The sequence below is a fragment of the Barbatula barbatula genome (assembly GCF_947034865.1).
Source record: "Barbatula barbatula genome assembly, chromosome: 19".
Classification (NCBI taxonomy): domain Eukaryota; kingdom Metazoa; phylum Chordata; class Actinopteri; order Cypriniformes; family Nemacheilidae; genus Barbatula; species Barbatula barbatula.
In genome coordinates, this window is record NC_136782.1 from 14153449 (window position 1) to 14173015 (window position 19567).

General features: G+C 39.8%; 1 protein-coding gene across 1 annotated transcript; it reads left to right on the forward strand.

Annotated features, from left to right (window-relative positions):
* The first annotated feature begins 2963 nt into the window (after window positions 1-2963).
* tsr1 (TSR1 ribosome maturation factor) lies at window positions 2964-10965 on the forward strand. The gene is made up of 15 exons (XM_079481035.1): window positions 2964-3352; window positions 3714-3817; window positions 3904-4132; window positions 4216-4350; window positions 4606-5060; window positions 5701-5857; window positions 5941-6110; window positions 8011-8222; window positions 8388-8547; window positions 8636-8746; window positions 9027-9159; window positions 9846-9962; window positions 10058-10198; window positions 10304-10378; window positions 10457-10965. The coding sequence occupies exons 1-15, from the start codon at window positions 3235-3237 to the stop codon at window positions 10630-10632; spliced, it is 2493 nt and encodes an 830-aa protein (XP_079337161.1). The 5' UTR covers window positions 2964-3234; the 3' UTR covers window positions 10633-10965.
* Window positions 10966-19567: the final 8602 nt, after the last annotated feature.

Sequence of the window (19567 nt, forward strand, 5' to 3'; positions counted from 1 at the left end):
ACATAAATATGTTTGTGAGTGAGGCTTCAGGCACTTCATTGATTCAGTTATTAAATCTGTTTATTTTAATCGGTTCAGTAAAGTGAATCGGACCCTCCTCCTCTCGTCCTGGTTCCTGGAACGCCGGTTCCGCCCTCCTAATGTGGGAAACTCCCACTTCCCCCAGTAGACAGATCATTTAAGTCTCCATATAATAAACATCTGTATACAGACAAATATATGCTCCTTATGAATATTTAAGACTGTTTGGGGGGGCTGCCAGACTTTCAGCTTTGCCAGTGATTGTCATTCTTCTTGGAAAAATATAAAGTATTCCCACCCTAATGGATTTTAATGTTAATTGCAGTGAGAGATAAACAGAGATGAAATCAAAGGAAAATGCAATGGAACGTGATTCCTTGAAAATAAGTGGCGGTTGTGCTGTTCATGCAGAAATCAGAATTAAGACTGCATTCAACTGGCATTTCTTGAGTAATGCATTTTAAACTTTGTCATATTTTTGTTTATGGTGTTACTTAACCTATAGAAAGTATTTAATTATTTTTAGGAGATTTTGAGATTATGATGATTGTGATACTCTCATGTGCTAACTGACACAGTTTGGAGGGAGCCGATGAGATATGTTGATGATGAGATCCTCATTGAAAACCACCAGCACACATACACAGATGGATCTGAAGATAACTAGGACAAGAAGAGCAGAACTCATAAAAATCAAATGAGAAGGATTACAGATCATCTCTGTTGTAAACATAATCCCTGCCTTACACTGATGACACATTTCTCCAGTTTAAATCTAAAAAATGAACAAAGCAATCAGTTTTCTTGGTATTGTTCAATGTTAATATCACTGCTGATATGGATACCTAAGAGGTTAAAACTGATCCCTGGGCAAATTTATTACAGTGATGTCAACAAGCAACCAATGGTAAACAGAGGAGAGAGCTAGCGCACTTGGTTGGTTGTGAAGCAGACATCTCTCCTAGCCAATGAGAGAGCTGGATGCTGTCGCTGTATCCAGGCGAACAGAGGGTTTTGAAGTGCATGATGGAGTCTGTTATATGAATGGGTTTAAAGAGCCATGCTTCATCCCGTTGATGTTTTTAGAGAGTCGCTGTGGTGTGTGTAATGATTTAACATACAAAAACAACAAAACGTCTATAGGGACTGCATGACCTACATCCCACTAAATAAATACACGTTATATGATATTTTGCTATTTATTTTCCCAGTAACACTTTACAATACTGTGTTTATTGTTAAAGGGGTCATATGCCGCGAATACATGTTTTTCTGTTTCTTTGGTGTGTTATAAGTTGCCCATGCATGTATTAGACACGTACAATTGCAAAAATGTAATTGTCGGAACAAAAATGCATTCTATCTAAAAGCAAATTCTCACCCAGACCAGCCTGAAACACCTTGTTTCTATTGCACTTCAAATTTAACAGCTAATGTCTATTATTTATGCACACTTAAGTCACTTGCACTATTGTTTAGTCTAAATTATTATCTGTTCATAGCCACCTGTACATTAATGTTCATAGTATATAGCCATCTGTATATATTGTTCATAGTACATACCTACTGTCAATATTTTGATAGAACATACCTACTATAAAGTATTTTCATAATCCATGCCCACTGTATAATATTTTCCTAATATTGTATTCTGTATTTATTCACTGTTTATCCTGCACTTGCTAATTGCACTTCTGGTTAGACCTAAAGTACATTTCGTTACACTGTATACTTGTATATGTGTAATGACAATAAAGTTGAATCTAATCTAATCTAATTTTGTGAAAACACGCCCCCACAAATCTACTTCAGTATGTGGTATGATTTGACTAAGACGGCCCAAATGTATAATTAAGTATAAGGTGGGCGTACCTGTCAGTACAATTGCTTTGCAACCTGATGTTTCAAATATGGTAAGAGGCTTTACATTTCCGTCATATGCTTGCCATATTCGACCAATTACTTCGCACTGGTTAACTGGCCAATCAGAGCACACCTCGCTTTTCAGAGCGACGAGCTTTGTAAAAAATCAGCACGTTTCAGAGAGGCGGGGCAAAGAGAAAATGCAAACATGCAAAATAATCTATTCTTTATCACCAACAAGAGCCTCAACATTTTTTAAAAGTACAGTACGGACAAAGTACTAACATGATCTCTTGCCACAAGATCTCGCAATCTTCATTGCTTCACACACATTCATTGTCGTCTCACTTTGTTAAATCATACTGTAGCCCTAAAATTATTCATGATTCTTTTTGCAGATTTTTGTCTCAATTAAATTGGATAGTTCACCCAAAGATAAAACATCATGCCATCGGTTATTTACCCCCATGTCATTCAAAACCTGTAAATGTATTTTTCTTCAATGAAAAAGAAAAGAAGATATTTGGAGAAATGTCTCTGTGCCAATACAATAGAGGTCAATGGGGGTCAATGTTGTTTGGTTACCAACGTACTTAAAAAAAGTGTATTCTGCATAGGAAAGTAATACAGATGTGGTATGACATGTGGGTGAGTAAATGAAGCATTTTAATTTTTTGGGTCAACAATCCCTTTAACTATAATGGGAGGGAAGGGCAACAATATTTCCTACTATTGCATTGACAGGCTCTCGGGGAAGGTAGAGCAAACTGTCATGTAGCCTAAAGAATGTTACAATAGAAACATGTACTGGTCCTATAATAGGTTTTTTATTTAATGTTTAGTTGTTGTGGTGGATATATCCCATTCTGTTCCCAATTTACTAATTCATTCTCCCACTGTTATTAATAATAATCATATTATATTTTATGTACACACCGTGTATATAATAATGTCATATCTAACGTAAATTAATTGCTGATTATTAGTTAGTAATACGATCAAAGCGCAATGCAGTGGAACATCAGAAGGGGGCAGTCGCGCACTTGCGATTGTGAAGCAGGAAAGCGGTTTTGACTTGTAGGGACACAGCTACCTCCACTGGGCATGCGCACTTCAATGCCGCATCATTTTTGTCAAGCTGAAAACAGTTGATTTATATTTTTTCATTCTTTTAAGGTTAGATTTGAGGATGGGTTGGGATTAGGCGTTAGCTAATGTAATTTATTATAATTATATGGCGAGATTTTGCACCACTTGCGGCCGTAGCTGTAGCCCTTCTAGTAACAACCCAGGAAAGCCGGGCGCGGAAATATGACGTCATTAAAGTTTACACGTGCGGCATGACCGAAAATGGCTGCAGGAGGCGAAGAGCAGCAGGCACACAGACCAGGAGTTTATAAACAGAAGAACAAAAATCACAAACATGGAAAGCATCGGACTAAAGGCGAGATCGGGCGGGAGAACAAGGGTATGTCTGGTCTTTCGATAAAAAAAACACAAACGCTTGAGCAGTCAGCTGGGCCGCTCCCGTCTTGAACACGTGTTTAAAGATCCATAAAGTGATCGTTGCGTAAACTTTCATATAAACATAATACATGTATGAAACTGACAAACATCTAACGTTATTTAGTGTATTTCTTTTCACAACAGTTTTACTGTGGTATTTGTATTCAAATGTGCCAGTGCAAGAACTTATCTAGAATTTGTAATACGACTATAGTAATATTAACTGCAATCGATTTACCAAAACCTTGTTACTATAGTTATATTCTAATATATTAAAGGACAATATATTAAAAGTGCACCATACACCATGTCAATCAAATCAGGTAGAGTTGCTGTCGTGACTTTGAGCAAGAAACAGAGAAGAGAACTGAGGAAACAGGATCGGAGACACAAAGCCAATCAGCTCCGCCGAAACAAAAAAGAATCGGTAAATCAAAATATTAAATTCTTTCACATGGTTTACGATTTTATAAGTGACTAACTCAAGTGTTTTTGGATTTTTGATGATGACAGGTGTTGACCGAGAAACGGAAGCTTGGCAGCAGGGATGGCCCTCCTCACCTGGTGGCAGTTATAGCTGTGCACGCAGGAGTAAATGCAGGAGCTGTGACAAAGATATTGAAAGGAGAAGGACTTGATGGCATAGTGTACGAAGATCAAGGAGTCGGTGGGGCCGAGGACAGTTATGGTCTTGTTCTCCCTCGGTTTAAACAGAGGTTTACCTTTTACAGGCCAGACACAGGTAACATTATGAAGATCGCTAACAGATTAAAGATAACCCATGCTGTTTTAAGACCCGTCTCTTAATTTGAGTTATCCTTTCAGCTGACTTGCATTCGGTCCTGGATGTGGCAAAGATTGCTGACAGTTTGGTGTTTGTGTTGGACTCAAATGAAGGATGGGACAGCTATGGAGAATACATCCTCTCCTGTCTCTTTGCCCAAGGGTTGCCAAGTCATGGTGAGAGAGAAGACTAAGCATCTCAGTTTACTTTATGTAATGTCTTTTCAAAAAAATTGACACGCATTAAATGACTAGTAATTTAGTTAACTAAACATCAAAGTTATGCAAATGTGTATAAGACATTAAAGTAGCACTGTTTTGTTGGAAATTTGTTATGTGGAGCAGTTTTATTTAACCATGGGGTGGCAATTGACCAATAACAATCAAGAATGATTGACTGCTTTAAAAAATTCTCTCTGTTTTTATCTGCAGCACTGGTGTGTCAAGGAATGGTTGATCTAGTTGTAAAAAAACGCACAGAGTCTCGCAAAGCTCTTTCCCGGTTGGTGGAGTCTCGTTTCCCAGAAGCTCGTCTCTTTCCCGTAGACACAGAGCAGGATGCCACACTGTTGCTGAGGCATCTGTCGGCACAGAAACAAAGGCGACTGGCCTTCCGATCTCGGCGCTCGCACCTGTTGGCTCAGAAAGCTACGTATATCCCAAACACCAGCCAGAACGGAACGGGAGGCCCAGCCACAGGGTTAGGGACCCTGTGTGTGTCAGGATATGTTCGAGGCTGTCCTTTGAAAGTGAACAGGCTGGTGCACATAACAGGTCATGGAGACTTTCAGCTCATTCAGATTGATGCTCCCACAGATCCTCTGCCCATCACGACAGCAGCTTCCAGACTACCGAGGCCAGGACGAGGAGGAGACGTAGACATGATGGTAAGGATGTTGCATTGTTTTTTTTAACTTGCACTGACAGAGCAAGAAAGTTGTGCAAGAAAATTATTGAATTTACCTTCTGTCATGTCCCGTCTTTCCTGTGGCTCAGTGGTAAGAGCATGGCGCTAGCAACGCCAAGGTCATGGGTTCCATCCAAGGGAATGCACATACTTAAAAATGCAAATGTATAGACAATGCAATGTAAGTCGCTTTGGATTAAAGCGTCTGCCAAATACATACATGTAATTTATAACAATAAGTATAACAAACATTTATAACAAACAGTTTTGTGCCCATACAAAAGTCAGTGGGGCCCTATGTTGGTAGGACACCAATGATCTACAAAATATCTTCTTTTGTGTTCTTCCCGAAGACAGTCATTTGACAAAAAAAAAATGATTTTCAGTTTTAGATGAGCTGTTCCTTAAAATGCCATTATTTGTTTCACATATTTTTTTATATTATTACAAACCATGTAAAACTTTGTGTGATTATGACACTATGTGACACCTGTTCTTATGTCATCTGTGTTGATCTGTTTTTGTTGAAAGTTTTAATTGTTTAGATTATAATGTTAATATTAATGTCACAGGAATGTGTTGTTGGGTTTTAAGCCCTCACTTACATATTTGTTCTGTAGGATGGTACGGATGGAGATAAGAACAGCGATATTGGCATTCGGGTGCTAATGAAAGCAGACCCTGAGACGAGGGAGAGCCTGCAGACAGAGGCAGAGGTTGACCCGATGGATGGAGAGCAAACGTGGCCCACAGAGGCAGAGCTGGAGGAGGCCGAAGGTACCACAAGTTTCTTAGTGAAAAGTTCCTAATGGTGATCCTAAGCAAACTGCAAGATTCATGTGATCTTTCTGCATGTTCAGAGGCTAGAAAAAACAGGAAAGTGATGAAGGTACCAAAGGGGACATCTGACTACCAGGCCACGTGGATCAATTATGATGTTGAAGAGGATGTTGATGATGATGATGTGGACAGTTGTGACGATGATGTAGATGAGATGACAGAAGATGAAATGGATGATAATGAATCTCAGGTAAGTTCTGCTTATTTTTACCTCACAGTCTACTTAAGAAAGACTTCGCATAACAATAGACTGTAACATATCAAGATGTAATTACATATCACAGGAACCAGGGGCATGTATTGATTATCCGTAACTATGGCAACCCCTTAAGTTTCTAGTAGAAGTGACCCGGCCCAGGAGCGAGGCTGACAAAGCAGGCTAATTCACAAAATCCTTCCGGCATATGTGCCAGAAGTAGCCCCAAAATAGGTCTTGATTGCTGGAGATCACGATGGGCACGGTAGAGGTCTTCTCGTGTCCAAAGATCTTTACCCGACACGAACTGACCCAAATCCCTTGTTACATGAACCCGACGTACATCATTTTTTTTAAAGAGAGCCCTGACTCGAGACCGACCCAATAAAGTCAGACCCAAATCTAACCCGACCCCGCATAATTATTATTTAACCCGACCCCGCATAATTATTATTTAACTCGACCCCGCATAATTATTATTTAACCCGACTGGACCCGAATTTAAACATTTTCGACTGTCTCACCCGCACTCACCAGCCTGATCATCGTAGTAGGCTACAGAAAAAAATCCCGGTGTCCTGGTAACCAGTTTGGCTCGCTACTCCTTTTATTTTCATTTTATTTACTCATTAGCCTATATTTTGTGTTATTGTAATGACAGAATTCGTCTTTTAGTTGTAACCAGTGGATATGAAAAACTAAATGGATCAATAAAAATGAAATTGATATGGCAAGAAATCGTTGCTCCTCTTGTTTTGCTTTGGCAAATGACAGAAAACCGATGATTAAGACACAGCTAAATCCAGTTTTCTGATTAATCCCACAGGTATAACTACCTATACATTGTATTTTGTGTGGGGTTATAAATCTTTGTCACTGTTCCATCCTTTAGATATCCTTAAATTCTTTTACATGCAGGTTTATATGCAGGTTTATGCCCTAAACGTGCGGGTTTATGCCCCAAAGCTGTTCATGAAGTGCTGAAAAGTCAATCACTTACAACACAACAGACCAAGGTAATAATTCACGACAGTGTACATGGAAAATGTATTGTCAGCTCGGGCTCAACGTAAATTTGCCTACCATCCAGCCACACAATGTCGCAAGAGGGGCCTTGGCAGCTACACACGACAGTTCGGGTCTTCTCGGGTCTATTTAGCAAAAACATTTATTTAACTACCCGCGTCCGAGGGACCTATGAATCTTTAGAAACCTGAACTTCCACGAGTTTCAGGTCGGACTTTGGGTTTTTACGGATCTAAGTGGACCTGTGAAGACCTCTAGGGCACAGAGCGGGCTGAACAATGCTTACGTGACCGTCGGTTAGTGCTCTGCATGGTGGAGCGGCACTGTTTGTTTTCCCAATGTGTGCTGCTTGGCCCTCAGTGCCAGTCATCTCAACGCAACAATAGTGTTTGTAGAGGGAGTCCCGAGAGAAGCCTCCTGCCTTCCTGCTTTTTTGACAGAACTTCCCGTCGAGACTCGCGGAGGGGGCGGCCATTTATTTATACCAGCTGGGCTTGAAAGAACGAGGGGAAACGCAACATGTATGGAAGCTCTGGTCAATTTATTTTCTTTTATCACAATTAGCATGCGTTTGATGTCTTGGGAGCTCCAAAGGAGAGTTTTCAATGCGAGATGTTAACAATGGAGGAAGTGGTACTACAGATGATTACGGAGATTATTTTTATTACGGCACCTGCGATTGTTCTGCAGGTTGACCCTGCGGGGGGCTAACGCACCCCAGCAGCATGTCTTGTCCTTTTCCCATCTCCTTGAAGCGTCGTGTCTATTTAGTGGACTTCAAAGAACTTGAGTGCTTTGTTTGGGTTTGCTAGACTCTGCGTGGATGTATGTCTAGAGAAAATGTTATGCGCTTCTCTTCCTCCCTAAGGATGCCGGCTCTGAATGCGCTTCTGGAGATGATGGCGAGGAGGAAGAAGAGGAGATCAGTTCTGCCGGACGTACCGGAGCAGATCAGAAGTATGACGAAGATATAGACGAGACAGAGGAGGGAGAGGGGCTGAGGAGATACAGGGAGGCACGTGCCAATGAGATGTTCCCAGACGAAGTAGACACTCCTCTTGATGTTCCAGCTAAGACTCGGTAAGACCCTGTTTTATCACGTTTGTGAAGAACCCTCTCAGATCTTTTTTTATACAACAACATAGTGACCATAGGATTTCCAGGAAATCACTGATAAATGTTTACCTCCTGCAGTTCTCAAATACAATGTCTTTCATTGGTCATGTGGACTGTCTGTGTGTTAAGGTTCCAAAAGTACAGAGGTCTGAAAAGTTTCCGTTCCTCCCCCTGGGATTCCCTGGAGAACCTTCCCCCCAACTACTCGCGCATCTACCAGTTCCAGAACTTTGAGCGCATGCGTCGTCGAATGCTGGCGGAGGCCACCAGTGACGAAGAAGGCGCAATGGTTCGTGTTAATATTGTCCAAAGAATGATTTGTGGCATGTGCTTGTTTAATTCTTACATGCCCTGTTCACACATTTTGATTTCTTCAGGCGGGCTGGTACGTCACTCTGCACATTGTGGATGTTCCTCCTTCAGTAATGGAGAGCTTCCAGGCTGGCAAACCTTTAGTGCTGGTATCTCTTCTCCCACACGAACAGAAGGTACTTGCTCAGATCACATCCTTGTTAATATCCTTTTTTTGTATTTGTAAGGCACTCTTCTTTGTAAGGTTTAAATAAGATTTAAATGCTACACGAGTTATGTTTAGTTGGAGGGTGTGATTTGGTTTTGAAAATCATTTCATTTTACTTGGTTTAAATATTAGTTTAGGGTAAATTGTAGTAATTACTTTATACTTGGGTGTTGGTTTGTTTAGCTAAAGATACATTTATTGTTAAGCTCAGACAATTGAAAAAAATCTGTGTTCTGGTGTCTTTGTAGATGTCAGTGATGCACATGTCGGTGCGGCAACATCCGAGCAACACAGAGCCCATCAAGTCTAAAGAGGAGCTGGTGTTTCAGTGTGGATTCAGACGCTTCAGAGCTTCAGTCATCTTCTCACAGCACACATCTGGTATAATCATACACCTCATATGGTCAAGTCAGAGAACTTGATGTCAAAAGGACTGTCAAGTCCAAAATTATATTTTAAACGGGCTGAAATTTGGCATTCCATTTTGCAAACTGAGTCAAATTTGGAAATCCTGAAAGACCTTTTTTTTAATACTTGCTTTTATTGTAAAGCAAAATTGCAGTTCTTTGATTGTTTCTGTGACATGCTCATGGCCATGTCTTCACATCTGGCTTTCACTTCATTTATATAACATCACATGATTACCATGGCCAAAAGATGAACAATAACAATATGATATAATTAATAAAATCTTTTGTTTATTGGCTGTTTTTAATGTTAAACGTTTATTTATTTTTCTTGTTGTTTTGGCCAATGAATTGCACTCAAGATGCGAGTTTAGGGAGGCAGAGACAGCTAATTTTAAACCTCTGTGTCTCTTAAACTGTCTACAGACGCGACGCGACACGACACACGGCTTGTTCTTATGAGATTTGTCCAGTGTGGACAAAATTTTAAATGATAATGTGTGCTAATGTGTTCTATTGTAGTCCGGTGTAGAGACGATGTTAGGGCAAAAATGAAAAAGACTGCTGAATTATTGAGGATGATATCATATGTGTAAAATTAACATATTAGTTGCACTAGGCTTTATTTAAATCTAATAAAACTGAGATTCTGTTCTTTAGGGGATAAACACAAGATGGAGCGTTTCCTGCGTCCTGATGCCCCTACGGTGATGTCTGTCTATGCCCCTATAACCTTCCCCGCAGCTGGTGTCCTGGTCTTCAAACAGAGAGACAATGGTGAGGGAGAAAAGCCAAACAAACAGTGTTTGCATTGAGAATGAGCACATCCTAAAGCATGTCTTAAATTAAGGTTTCTTTTACCGTTACTGTAGGTATGCTGGACCTGGTAGCCACAGGCAGTCTGTTGAGTTGTGATCCTCGGCGGGTGATGTTGAAGAGAATCGTCTTGAGTGGACATCCTTTCAAAATCAACCGGCGGTCTGCTGTGGTCCGTTACATGTTCTTTAACAGAGGTAAGTACAGAAGTGTTTTCCTTCAGTTATGTGCAGATGGGTTTGCGTAGTGTTTAAAGGAATGATTTTATTACAATCTTACATTATAACATTTCTCTTTTACAGATGATATTATGTGGTTTAAACCAGTAGAGCTACGGACAAAATGGGGACGAAGGGGACACATCAAGGAGGCGTTAGGTAAAAAGCAATTAATGGACTTAAATTGAACAAAATGTGTACTGTGTGAACTGTTTATAAGGCTTTGTGTTTTTGCAGGTACTCACGGTCACATGAAGTGTGTATTTGATAACCAACTGCGCTCTCAGGACACAGTACTTATGAATCTCTATAAGAGGGTTTATCCTCGCTGGACCTATGATCCTTATGTCCCCGCCCCTCTACCTTGGGTCAAAAGAGACGAGCCAGAGCTTTATGACATTGAAATGGAGTAAAAACCGAAAACATTGAACTGAAAACTATTGGAAAATGTTTTACTGCTTTTGTCACAAAACACACAGGTATTGTTCTTAATTGGATAATAAAAAACATCTCCTGTTTAATTTTGTCCTTGTTTTTTAAAGGACCAAGTCACCTTAGTGGCCACTAGATGGCAAACATGTATTAAAATGGTTTTCTTCCACAGCGTAAAAGTATTGCATCTAATAGTACATGCCCTTTTAAAGCTATCTGTCAAGTCTGAGCTCATTTAAACTGATGACTGATAAATTAAACAGAGGTTGTCACTTTCAGCCTCAGGTCGACAGTGACCCCTCGTGTCATTTCTCAAAGACAAAAATGGATTTGTTTGTTCGCCACTAAACTCAGCATTAAGGGTCTCAGCATTATACACTGTGTTTGTTGAGGAGTTTCTGTTAAGCAAAGGGAACAATTATGTTAGCAGAAGCAAATTCCTGCCTAAACTCTCTGTAAGATCATCTCTCTGTTTATGAGGGCAGCAGCGTTGAAAACCTGCATCTAAACCCTCACTGTAAAAACTGTCATTGCAAAGTCTTATTTTGCATCATTTAACTCAAACCAAACCTCACATTGCAGTTGTTTTCCCAACAACAACTGCAGTCCTCACTGTCTGCTGGCTGTCATCGGACGTAATCGCTGGTGACCACATAGATAACTACCGTAATTTACGAGTGTTATATTATGAGTGACTGGGCTTTTGTCATATCCTGATGAAGTTCTTTATAGTGCGAATAAAGACCATCTACATTTCTCTCCTACACAGACACTTGCAACCACTCCCTCTCCCTGGTGGATCCCTGACCTGAAGACCCCCTTTAACCACTATCTTCACTCGTGACCCTTTCTTGTTTTTTCGCCGGATCCCCCAAATGCCTTAAGGTCCTCGCGTGCTCTCGCTCCCCCTCCCCTTAGTCTCTTTCTCTTCTGAGAAACAATGATTTATGAATTGTAATATTTATCATAGAGCACTGCTCTTGCATGCTTGCAGCTACATGATTCATCCCCAGGTTCTGTTGGGACCACACCATAGGCGCATGCCAATATGTCTGGGAAAGGAGAAGGTGAAGCGTTGGGCTCAAAAAAACAAAACACGATCCAAGAAACGGGGTATCAAAAGTTCAATATGTACATTTTTATCCCGCACTGCGAATTTGATTACGGTGGAAAAAGTCAAATCATGATAAAACAATCGCACAAGGGTAATACTTCTTTATTGCCTAGGGGTGCACTCGAAGCTCCGGACGGTTAAGCTGAGGCACTCAATTTATTTTCTCGTTCATTTTTTAGCCAGAGTGCACCCGGGGCATTGAGCGGGAATGTGTTAAACACATCTTGTTTAAAGCTGAATGGGGTGTGGTGTGCCTGGCCAAATGTTCATGATCTAGAGAGGAAATCTAATCCTCCCACACTAGAGATTGTCCTTAGCGTTAAGAAACACATGCGTTGAATGTGAACGTGTTGCCTTCCTTTGCTCCAGGCCCGCTGCTTAACCTTCCCCAGTAGTTTATCGTGGAAACGTTGAATTATGTTTCTGCTGATCGAAAGCGAAGTGTTTTTGATAGTGAGGGACAAACTACACGGAGGTACATTGGACAGCTCTCGTAAAAGCATGTGATTGGTTTTGACCACGTTCAGAAGTTAACGCCGATGGCTTTGGGCTGCTTGGACCAGGAATGTCCTGTGGTTCCCAATTCACTGCCACCACACACAGCTGGATCCCACTGAAGACATAATGGGTGAAAGATTTTTCCATTGGAATGGAAGAAACAAAGTATAAAAAAAGATGGATTGCAGAGGAGGAAGAGATAAGAGTTGAACCGCTGAGTGTTTAAGTTGAATGTAGAACAGAGATTGCGCAGGAGTATAATTTAAGTGTCGCTCAGTTGGGAAAACAAGAATAAGCAAATATGTTTGAGAGGAGGAGGAGGAAGGGGGATGTGAGAAGGAGAGCAAGAGTGCCTGGCGTTTATGGATAGCAGATGTGGCGCTGTGGGATTTTGGCAGGGGCCAATGGTGCCTGAGTCCTACACTGGCTGGGTGGCACCAGGGTGAGAGGGAGGTCAGCGCACCGCAGCGCACAGCCCGTAAAACACTGCAAGAGTGACACACACACACAGAGGGCCGCCAGCCTGGGACGGTAATATGGTACAGAACATTGAAGCGCACTTACAAAGCACATGTAGAAGTTTCAGATGAATTTGGGAAACAAATGCAAATAACTCAATATTTAAAGAGTAATACAAATATGAAAACAATGAAATCATAATCTATTTCGCCATGTGTAAAGGTTTATCGTAATTTCTTATTCGAGTAGAAACGTTAAAAGCAGACTTCAGAGTGGATTTGCAGTAAAGAATGTTTTTTCTACATCTCTGCACTTTTTTACACTGTGAATCTGATGGGACATAGTGGCCACAAAGACATATTTGGAAACTGATGCTATTAAAAAGGTTTCATGAAAAATGTATCACATCAATTCAATTAAAAACAATTACAACATATTAATGTCGTTTTTAAATGTATAACTGAAATAGTTTCTTCATATTTTCAGATTCAAATTTCATAATGTTTTAGGCATAACTAAGTTCAGTCAACAAAATAATCTTTGTAAGCAACATGTTCAGGCTAATGAATATACACAAAACAATAAATTGACTAGTAGCTAATAATATAACTATATACATTTAATTTATATTTATAATCAATATGAATATTTATTGTATAACAATTTTATTAAATTTCTTGAATAGGTCGTGTAACTTTGTCGCAATTAGGTTTAGCCAAGTAACGGTTCTACTGGTAACCCAAAATAATACTGGCTAGACATACTTATATCTTGCTAGCTAATGTATTTCACTACAATTCTTGTACTGGAAGAAGTTTGGGCCACAAAAGTGCATGCAGAGTAACATTGGTTTATGTTGTTGCTTTGAGACCGTCTGTATGAATTACAGTTCCAGAAATAATCGTAAGAGTTTTAAATATGGTCAATAAACATAACAATGATTATGAATCAATAACATAAGAATTATTGACAAGTGTGAAATATTAAATCCTAAACATTTATCCATGGCAACGGTTAAGTCAGTTAATGCTTCATTTAATTTACACATAACCAAATCTGCATAATTGATCTAATACTAGCCAGGTTAGATCAGCGCTAGATAAATCTAATATGCTTTTTTTGCATTATCACACATTTTACACAAAATTAAGAGTAGCTTTAACACGGCTGTGTAAAGTAATCTCCAACCGTCATAGCCTCTCAAAATACCTCTGTAAAATTAACCATCTTGTCATTTCCTTCCCATTCGCCCACATTTGCTCTCGTTCCCCCTTCCTCTCCTCTTACCCTGGTCTTGACTCCCTTGTTCCTGGGGCCTTGCCAAAGCGTGTGTCCCTGAAGGAGCCAGTGAGGAGAGGGAGAGAGGCAGATCAGGGGCTGAGAGACAAACTCCAAACCACAGCTGCAGCAGCCTTACCTCTCCTGTCCTCTCTCTCACTTCACTTAGCAAGGAGCCGGCCTGGCACACTCCCCAGCTCTGCCATTAATCAGAGGAGCGGGGTATTTTCGATGTGCGTGTGTGCGAGTGTGTTCGTGCTGATAGAGAGATGGTTGGAACGGGGTGGTATGGAGACCCAGACCTCCCAACAAAGCGTGGAGTTCACCCAGCGAACGTGTGGGGTGGGAGTTTAAAAGACAAAAAAGCCTGGTGCTCAGATCGTGACTTTTCAGCGAGAGAGACTTCAGGGGACGAGATAGATGCAGACAACCCGAGCAGAGATGTTGGACCGTGTTTAGGTGGAGCATGAGGGAGTGTGAGAGAATAGGCTAGCGGAAATGGATTCAGGGTCTACGGAGGACGAAGAAAGGAGATCCAAGATTCTGTCTGTCATTGCATATAAACATGGAAAATCTCATAGTTCAATGCAAACAGCTGTAGAATGTGCACTCTTGTCTCATTAAGGCAGTTTGGTGAAAATAGTTGGCCACAGTGCGTTTCACTCATGGTTAATGCATATCCCAGATATCAAGTCTGAACTCCTGCCCAAGGTCTCAGTGCATCACTGTACCACACAAATCAAAGCTGCTAAAGTGAATGAAATAAATACAGTATTAATCCAATGTTTGGACGTACCTGACTGTATGTGGTTTCTGAGAAAACTAATTTTAAGCAAAAAGGTTTTACGAGAATAAATGGATAAATCTTTTTGAAATAGTATAATTTTCATTATATTTCATTTAAATGGCTAAGTTGGCCCACAGAGAGACAGAACAGCAGCCGTCAAGTGGATAGCATACATTAAGCATACAATTCTGTTAAAAAGCATCCCAGAATGCACCTCATAATGGCCACATAGATAATTTCATCGCATCTGCGCACGCACCTGGCTTGAAGTTAATTTCCAGTCTGTGTTTGGTTATGATACAACAATTTATTTTAAATTGAATTTATATTAATAATAATTTTGATAAATATTTCATTGTATATTTATTCATTGCGGAGGTTTACAGAAGTTAAGTTTGGGCCACATAACGTTTATGTTGTCGGTGCTGAAACTGTCTATACACACTGCAATTTTTTTCTGTTTTTCTGAAAGCGAGTTTATGCTTAAAACAAGCAACAGATATCTGCTGTCAGAAAAGAAAATTTGAATTAGGAATATCAAATTAAGTTAAAACTTAAAAAAACTATAAAAAATATGTTTATTCTTACACCAATTTGCAGATATCTGTTGCTTGTTTTAAGTTTGAAAAGCAAAAATTTTAACTCACAGCAAAAATATAACTATTTTAGGAGGTGGCTAATTTTCTTATGGATTTGTATTATCTCATTTGTACATTTAAGCCAGTGACGTTTGGTTTAGCAGCAGGGTTGGGGTGGAGCTCAGTATTGCTTTTTTTCTAGTAATCCTACGTTTTTTTGTACGATTCACGATGTACAAATTCATACGAATTAGCTAGTAAAATAGTTAAGAAATCCCATGAGATCAGGATGAAAATGTCGATGTTTTGGTAAATGCATAACTTCATGTTTTGTGTTAATAGTTTTGCGGCATTCGCCTTCTTCTAAAATGCGGAAAAGGTGTTCAAACCTTTGACTGCAGTAAAAACACTTGTTGTAAAACTACACAGTTATGGACTCCACAAAATGTGGAGTCCATAACTGAACACATATCTGTGGTATTTTTATTTCTTTCAACCCAACACGTGTTGTCGCTTTCATTTATTTAACACAAAATGTATTAAATTAAATTGATACATGTGTAAAAAGCATAACACAAACAGAGTAGATCTATTCAACCGGAAAAAAGCTGGAAGCAGATTCTCCAGAACTGAACTGGGAGTACAGTAATATTCGACTGAATTTATACATAATGCCTTCCTGATTAGACATGATTGGTGCACTAGATGTTGTGCAAGACTGATTATACCTCAGAGCACACTTAGCAAACATTATAGTGGACGATGTAATAATGTGAATCTATGAGACTGGTAAATGAGGGCAGACGTTCTATAGCACAGGGACAGGTCCCTGAAGTAAAACAGTTTTTACACAGTCAACGAGCCCCCTCCTCACTCTTCCCTGATTATCCAGGTGGGAGTGAAGTCTAAAAAACCCCAAAGCAATTCCAACCTGCCCCCCCCACCCCCAATGGGCCTCCCAGCATGCCTGTCTGCTTACATCACTGCACGGAGACCTGGCAGTCCGATCCCTCTTCTCTGCTCTATCCTTCCCTTTTGCTCGGCTTCCTGCCCCCATGATGTCACACGCCATATGGTTTTCAGTGAGAATCAAGCCGGAAAAGAGATTTAGTTGGAAGAGAGGAGAGAAAAGGAGGTGGTTCGGCATAGGGTGTGCGTAGGACATAGAAAACAAAAGGCAGCTCTTCCCCCATGTGTGTTTGTGTGGGGTGGCAAGACTCTGAGGGGCTAATGAAAAGTGTCCAGTTAGCGGACAGCCATGTGCTGCCCAGATGCCAAGATGACTGGTTTCCTCCCAGTGACCACTTGTACAAACCAGCGCAACCCCAGGGCAGGGTGGCAAGAGGGAAATGACCCTGGTATGACAGACAGAGCACAAACTTAAGGGAATAGCAGCTGGAGGAGAAAGTGATTTAGAAACCCTCACATCTGGCCTGATTCCCACTTGTTTCCATTAAAAGAGTACTTATCCATGTATGAAAATGTATGTTTAGAGATGATAGCTGATAAAGAAATTTTTCAAATGTCATCTTACACATGTTAAAACTCTTACTATTGTTATGATATTTATTTCTATACAGCAGCAGAAAAATTAAGAGACCACTCCGGTTTTGCCTTATTTCTGCATGCATTGACAATTCCAGTTTAGTGTTAAGGTTGAATTTCACTAATAACAAATCTCAAGAACAACGACAAAGTCACCCAACAGCAATGAGAATGACTGCCATCCTGCCAAGATAAATGAAAGGTGTGATACACCTTCTGAACTTTCTAAAATACATGTAAAACATTAGTATTGTGTGGTTAAAAAATTAATAAGAACTTTTTTTCTTTGAGACAAGGTCTTTGGGGCAGTATTTGAGATGGAGATGCATCTTTTTGTTAGTTTGACCACCTTATCCAGTTATAATTCTGTGCAAATAAATGTAAATACATTTGGAGAAACGTTGTCAGTAGTTTAAAGTATGAAACAAAAATGACCATATTACTTACACCGTGTCTACACCGAACGCGACCAGGGCAACGCAACACGTGGCTTGTTCTTAATGGGTTTGTCCTGTCGCTTCCTGCCGCATCTAGTGTGGAGATATTTTTCATTATTATGGGTTCTAATCCGGATGATATTAAGATTGCTACAGTCCAACCACTCTTGAAGAAGCCTTCACTAGATCCTGCAGTTGTTAAAAATTATAGACATAGAAATTTCAGACTGGCTTCACAGCTGGTTATAGCACTGAAACTGCTCTTTTACGAGTTACTAATGATTTATTGATGGCGAAGGATGCAGCTGAATGCTCAGTTTTAGTATGATTAGATTTGACTGCAGCCTTTGATACATTTGACCTGATCTAAATAGTTTGGATGTCTTTCAAGCATGTTTAGTTGATATAAAAAATTGGATGGTTTAAAATAGCTATACACTGAAAAAACAGAAATAATGATTTCCAGTCACTTATCAAATAAGAAATATTTCTAAAATGATTTTCCTGTCTTGACTATTGCAATGCCTTGTTTTCTTCTTTGAGTTAACGTAATTTTACAATTAGTACAGAATGGTGCAGCCAGACTACTGACACGAACTACGTTAATTCATCATAATACACCTCTTTTAGCTTCTTTACATTGGTTACCTCTTTATTGTAGGACGATTATAAGATTTAATTATTGACATATAAAGCGTTAAACGGCTTGGCAGCTGGCTGAGCTTTTGAGACCATATGAAAAAGCAAGATGTGTGAGATCGGTCTGACTCATTCACATGCGTATGAATGGAAGTCAATGGAACGAAAAAGTCAAGTGTGGCCATGGCTTAACGCATTTTATTGTCTTTCATCGGTTTGCGCTAAGCTGCGTCCGGTATATATACAGTGTCAAACACACAACTACAGTATAAAATACGATAGAATATATTAAAAAATTATAAAAAAAGAAAAGAAATCTGCGTCTATGTATATTATATTAGGAAAGTTCTATATTGAGTATAAAATGTTAAATCTGATTAATATTTGAACAGCTACTATACTTTGAAACTGGATATGATGCATGGCTAAACATTGGTACCTGGGGGAATTTATCTAAACCCAACTTGTTGCTTTATCATAATAAATAGTTAGGAATGTTTTAGGAGATGTTTTGGATCTGTTTCGGGAATCTTTTCTCCCCAGTTATACTTGTCAAACACACATTTTGTATTTATGATGCTCTCATGTAGAATGTTACAAAATGAACAAAGTTTTCCCATTTTTAAGAATTTTCACAAAACAACAACAACAACAACAACAAAGAATGTGTTTTAATTATTTCATGTTAATTCCCTCACAGACAGTTATTTACAAACCAGGCTATCAGATGAAGTATTGTACAAAAGTGTTTTAAAGTTACATCTGGCAACAATAAAGAGACACTCAGTAAAGGTATTTGAGGAAGTCACACCATTGGCCCTCACAGGCTCTATAAAGAGTGGTTGGTTTGCAAATGGTGCGCATGACTTTCCCTCCAACGCAACCTTTGAATCACAACATGCCCAGTTCAAAACCCACACTCGCAATCAATCATGACAGCATCTCATTTAGCTTTCATCTCCGGAAAACGGCAACAGTGCCAATGGAGTACGACTCTGAGTGTCGGCCAGGACGTTCACAAAAGGCAGAGGATGCAAATTACCTCTCTTTGCGTGCCTATTCACTAAAACTGTCTCGCAGCATCTCATTAGAGTGAATTAGGAGAGGGTGTCTAAATGTTGAGACTACCACTCAATTTCGGGTGAGATGTTGGTTTTCAGGGGTGTGTCTGGCATGGGGGCCGTTGATCTTGCATGTGGTGAATTGAGTGGTTGTACCCACAAAGATAAAAACAGTGCTCATCATATTGCCGTAAAGAAGGATCTCAGGGTTGGGTGTCTGGTCAAGGGCATAAGTCAGCTAAACCGCCAATTAACAGTTCCCATGATGCATTATTGTGACTGTAGGCCACACGGATGACAATAACAGTGAGATAGGGAGTTAAGTGAAAAACTATTAGTCATTCTCAATGTTTATGCAGCAATATCACTCACGCACACGGTCAATAAAGTTTAACATGCAGCACATAAACATCCCACTTGTTAAAACAAAATTTGTTCAGCTCACTTACACAAACATATTTCTGACACACATGCACACACATACAAATAAACAGGAATAGGTGTGTAATTTAGGAGGTGA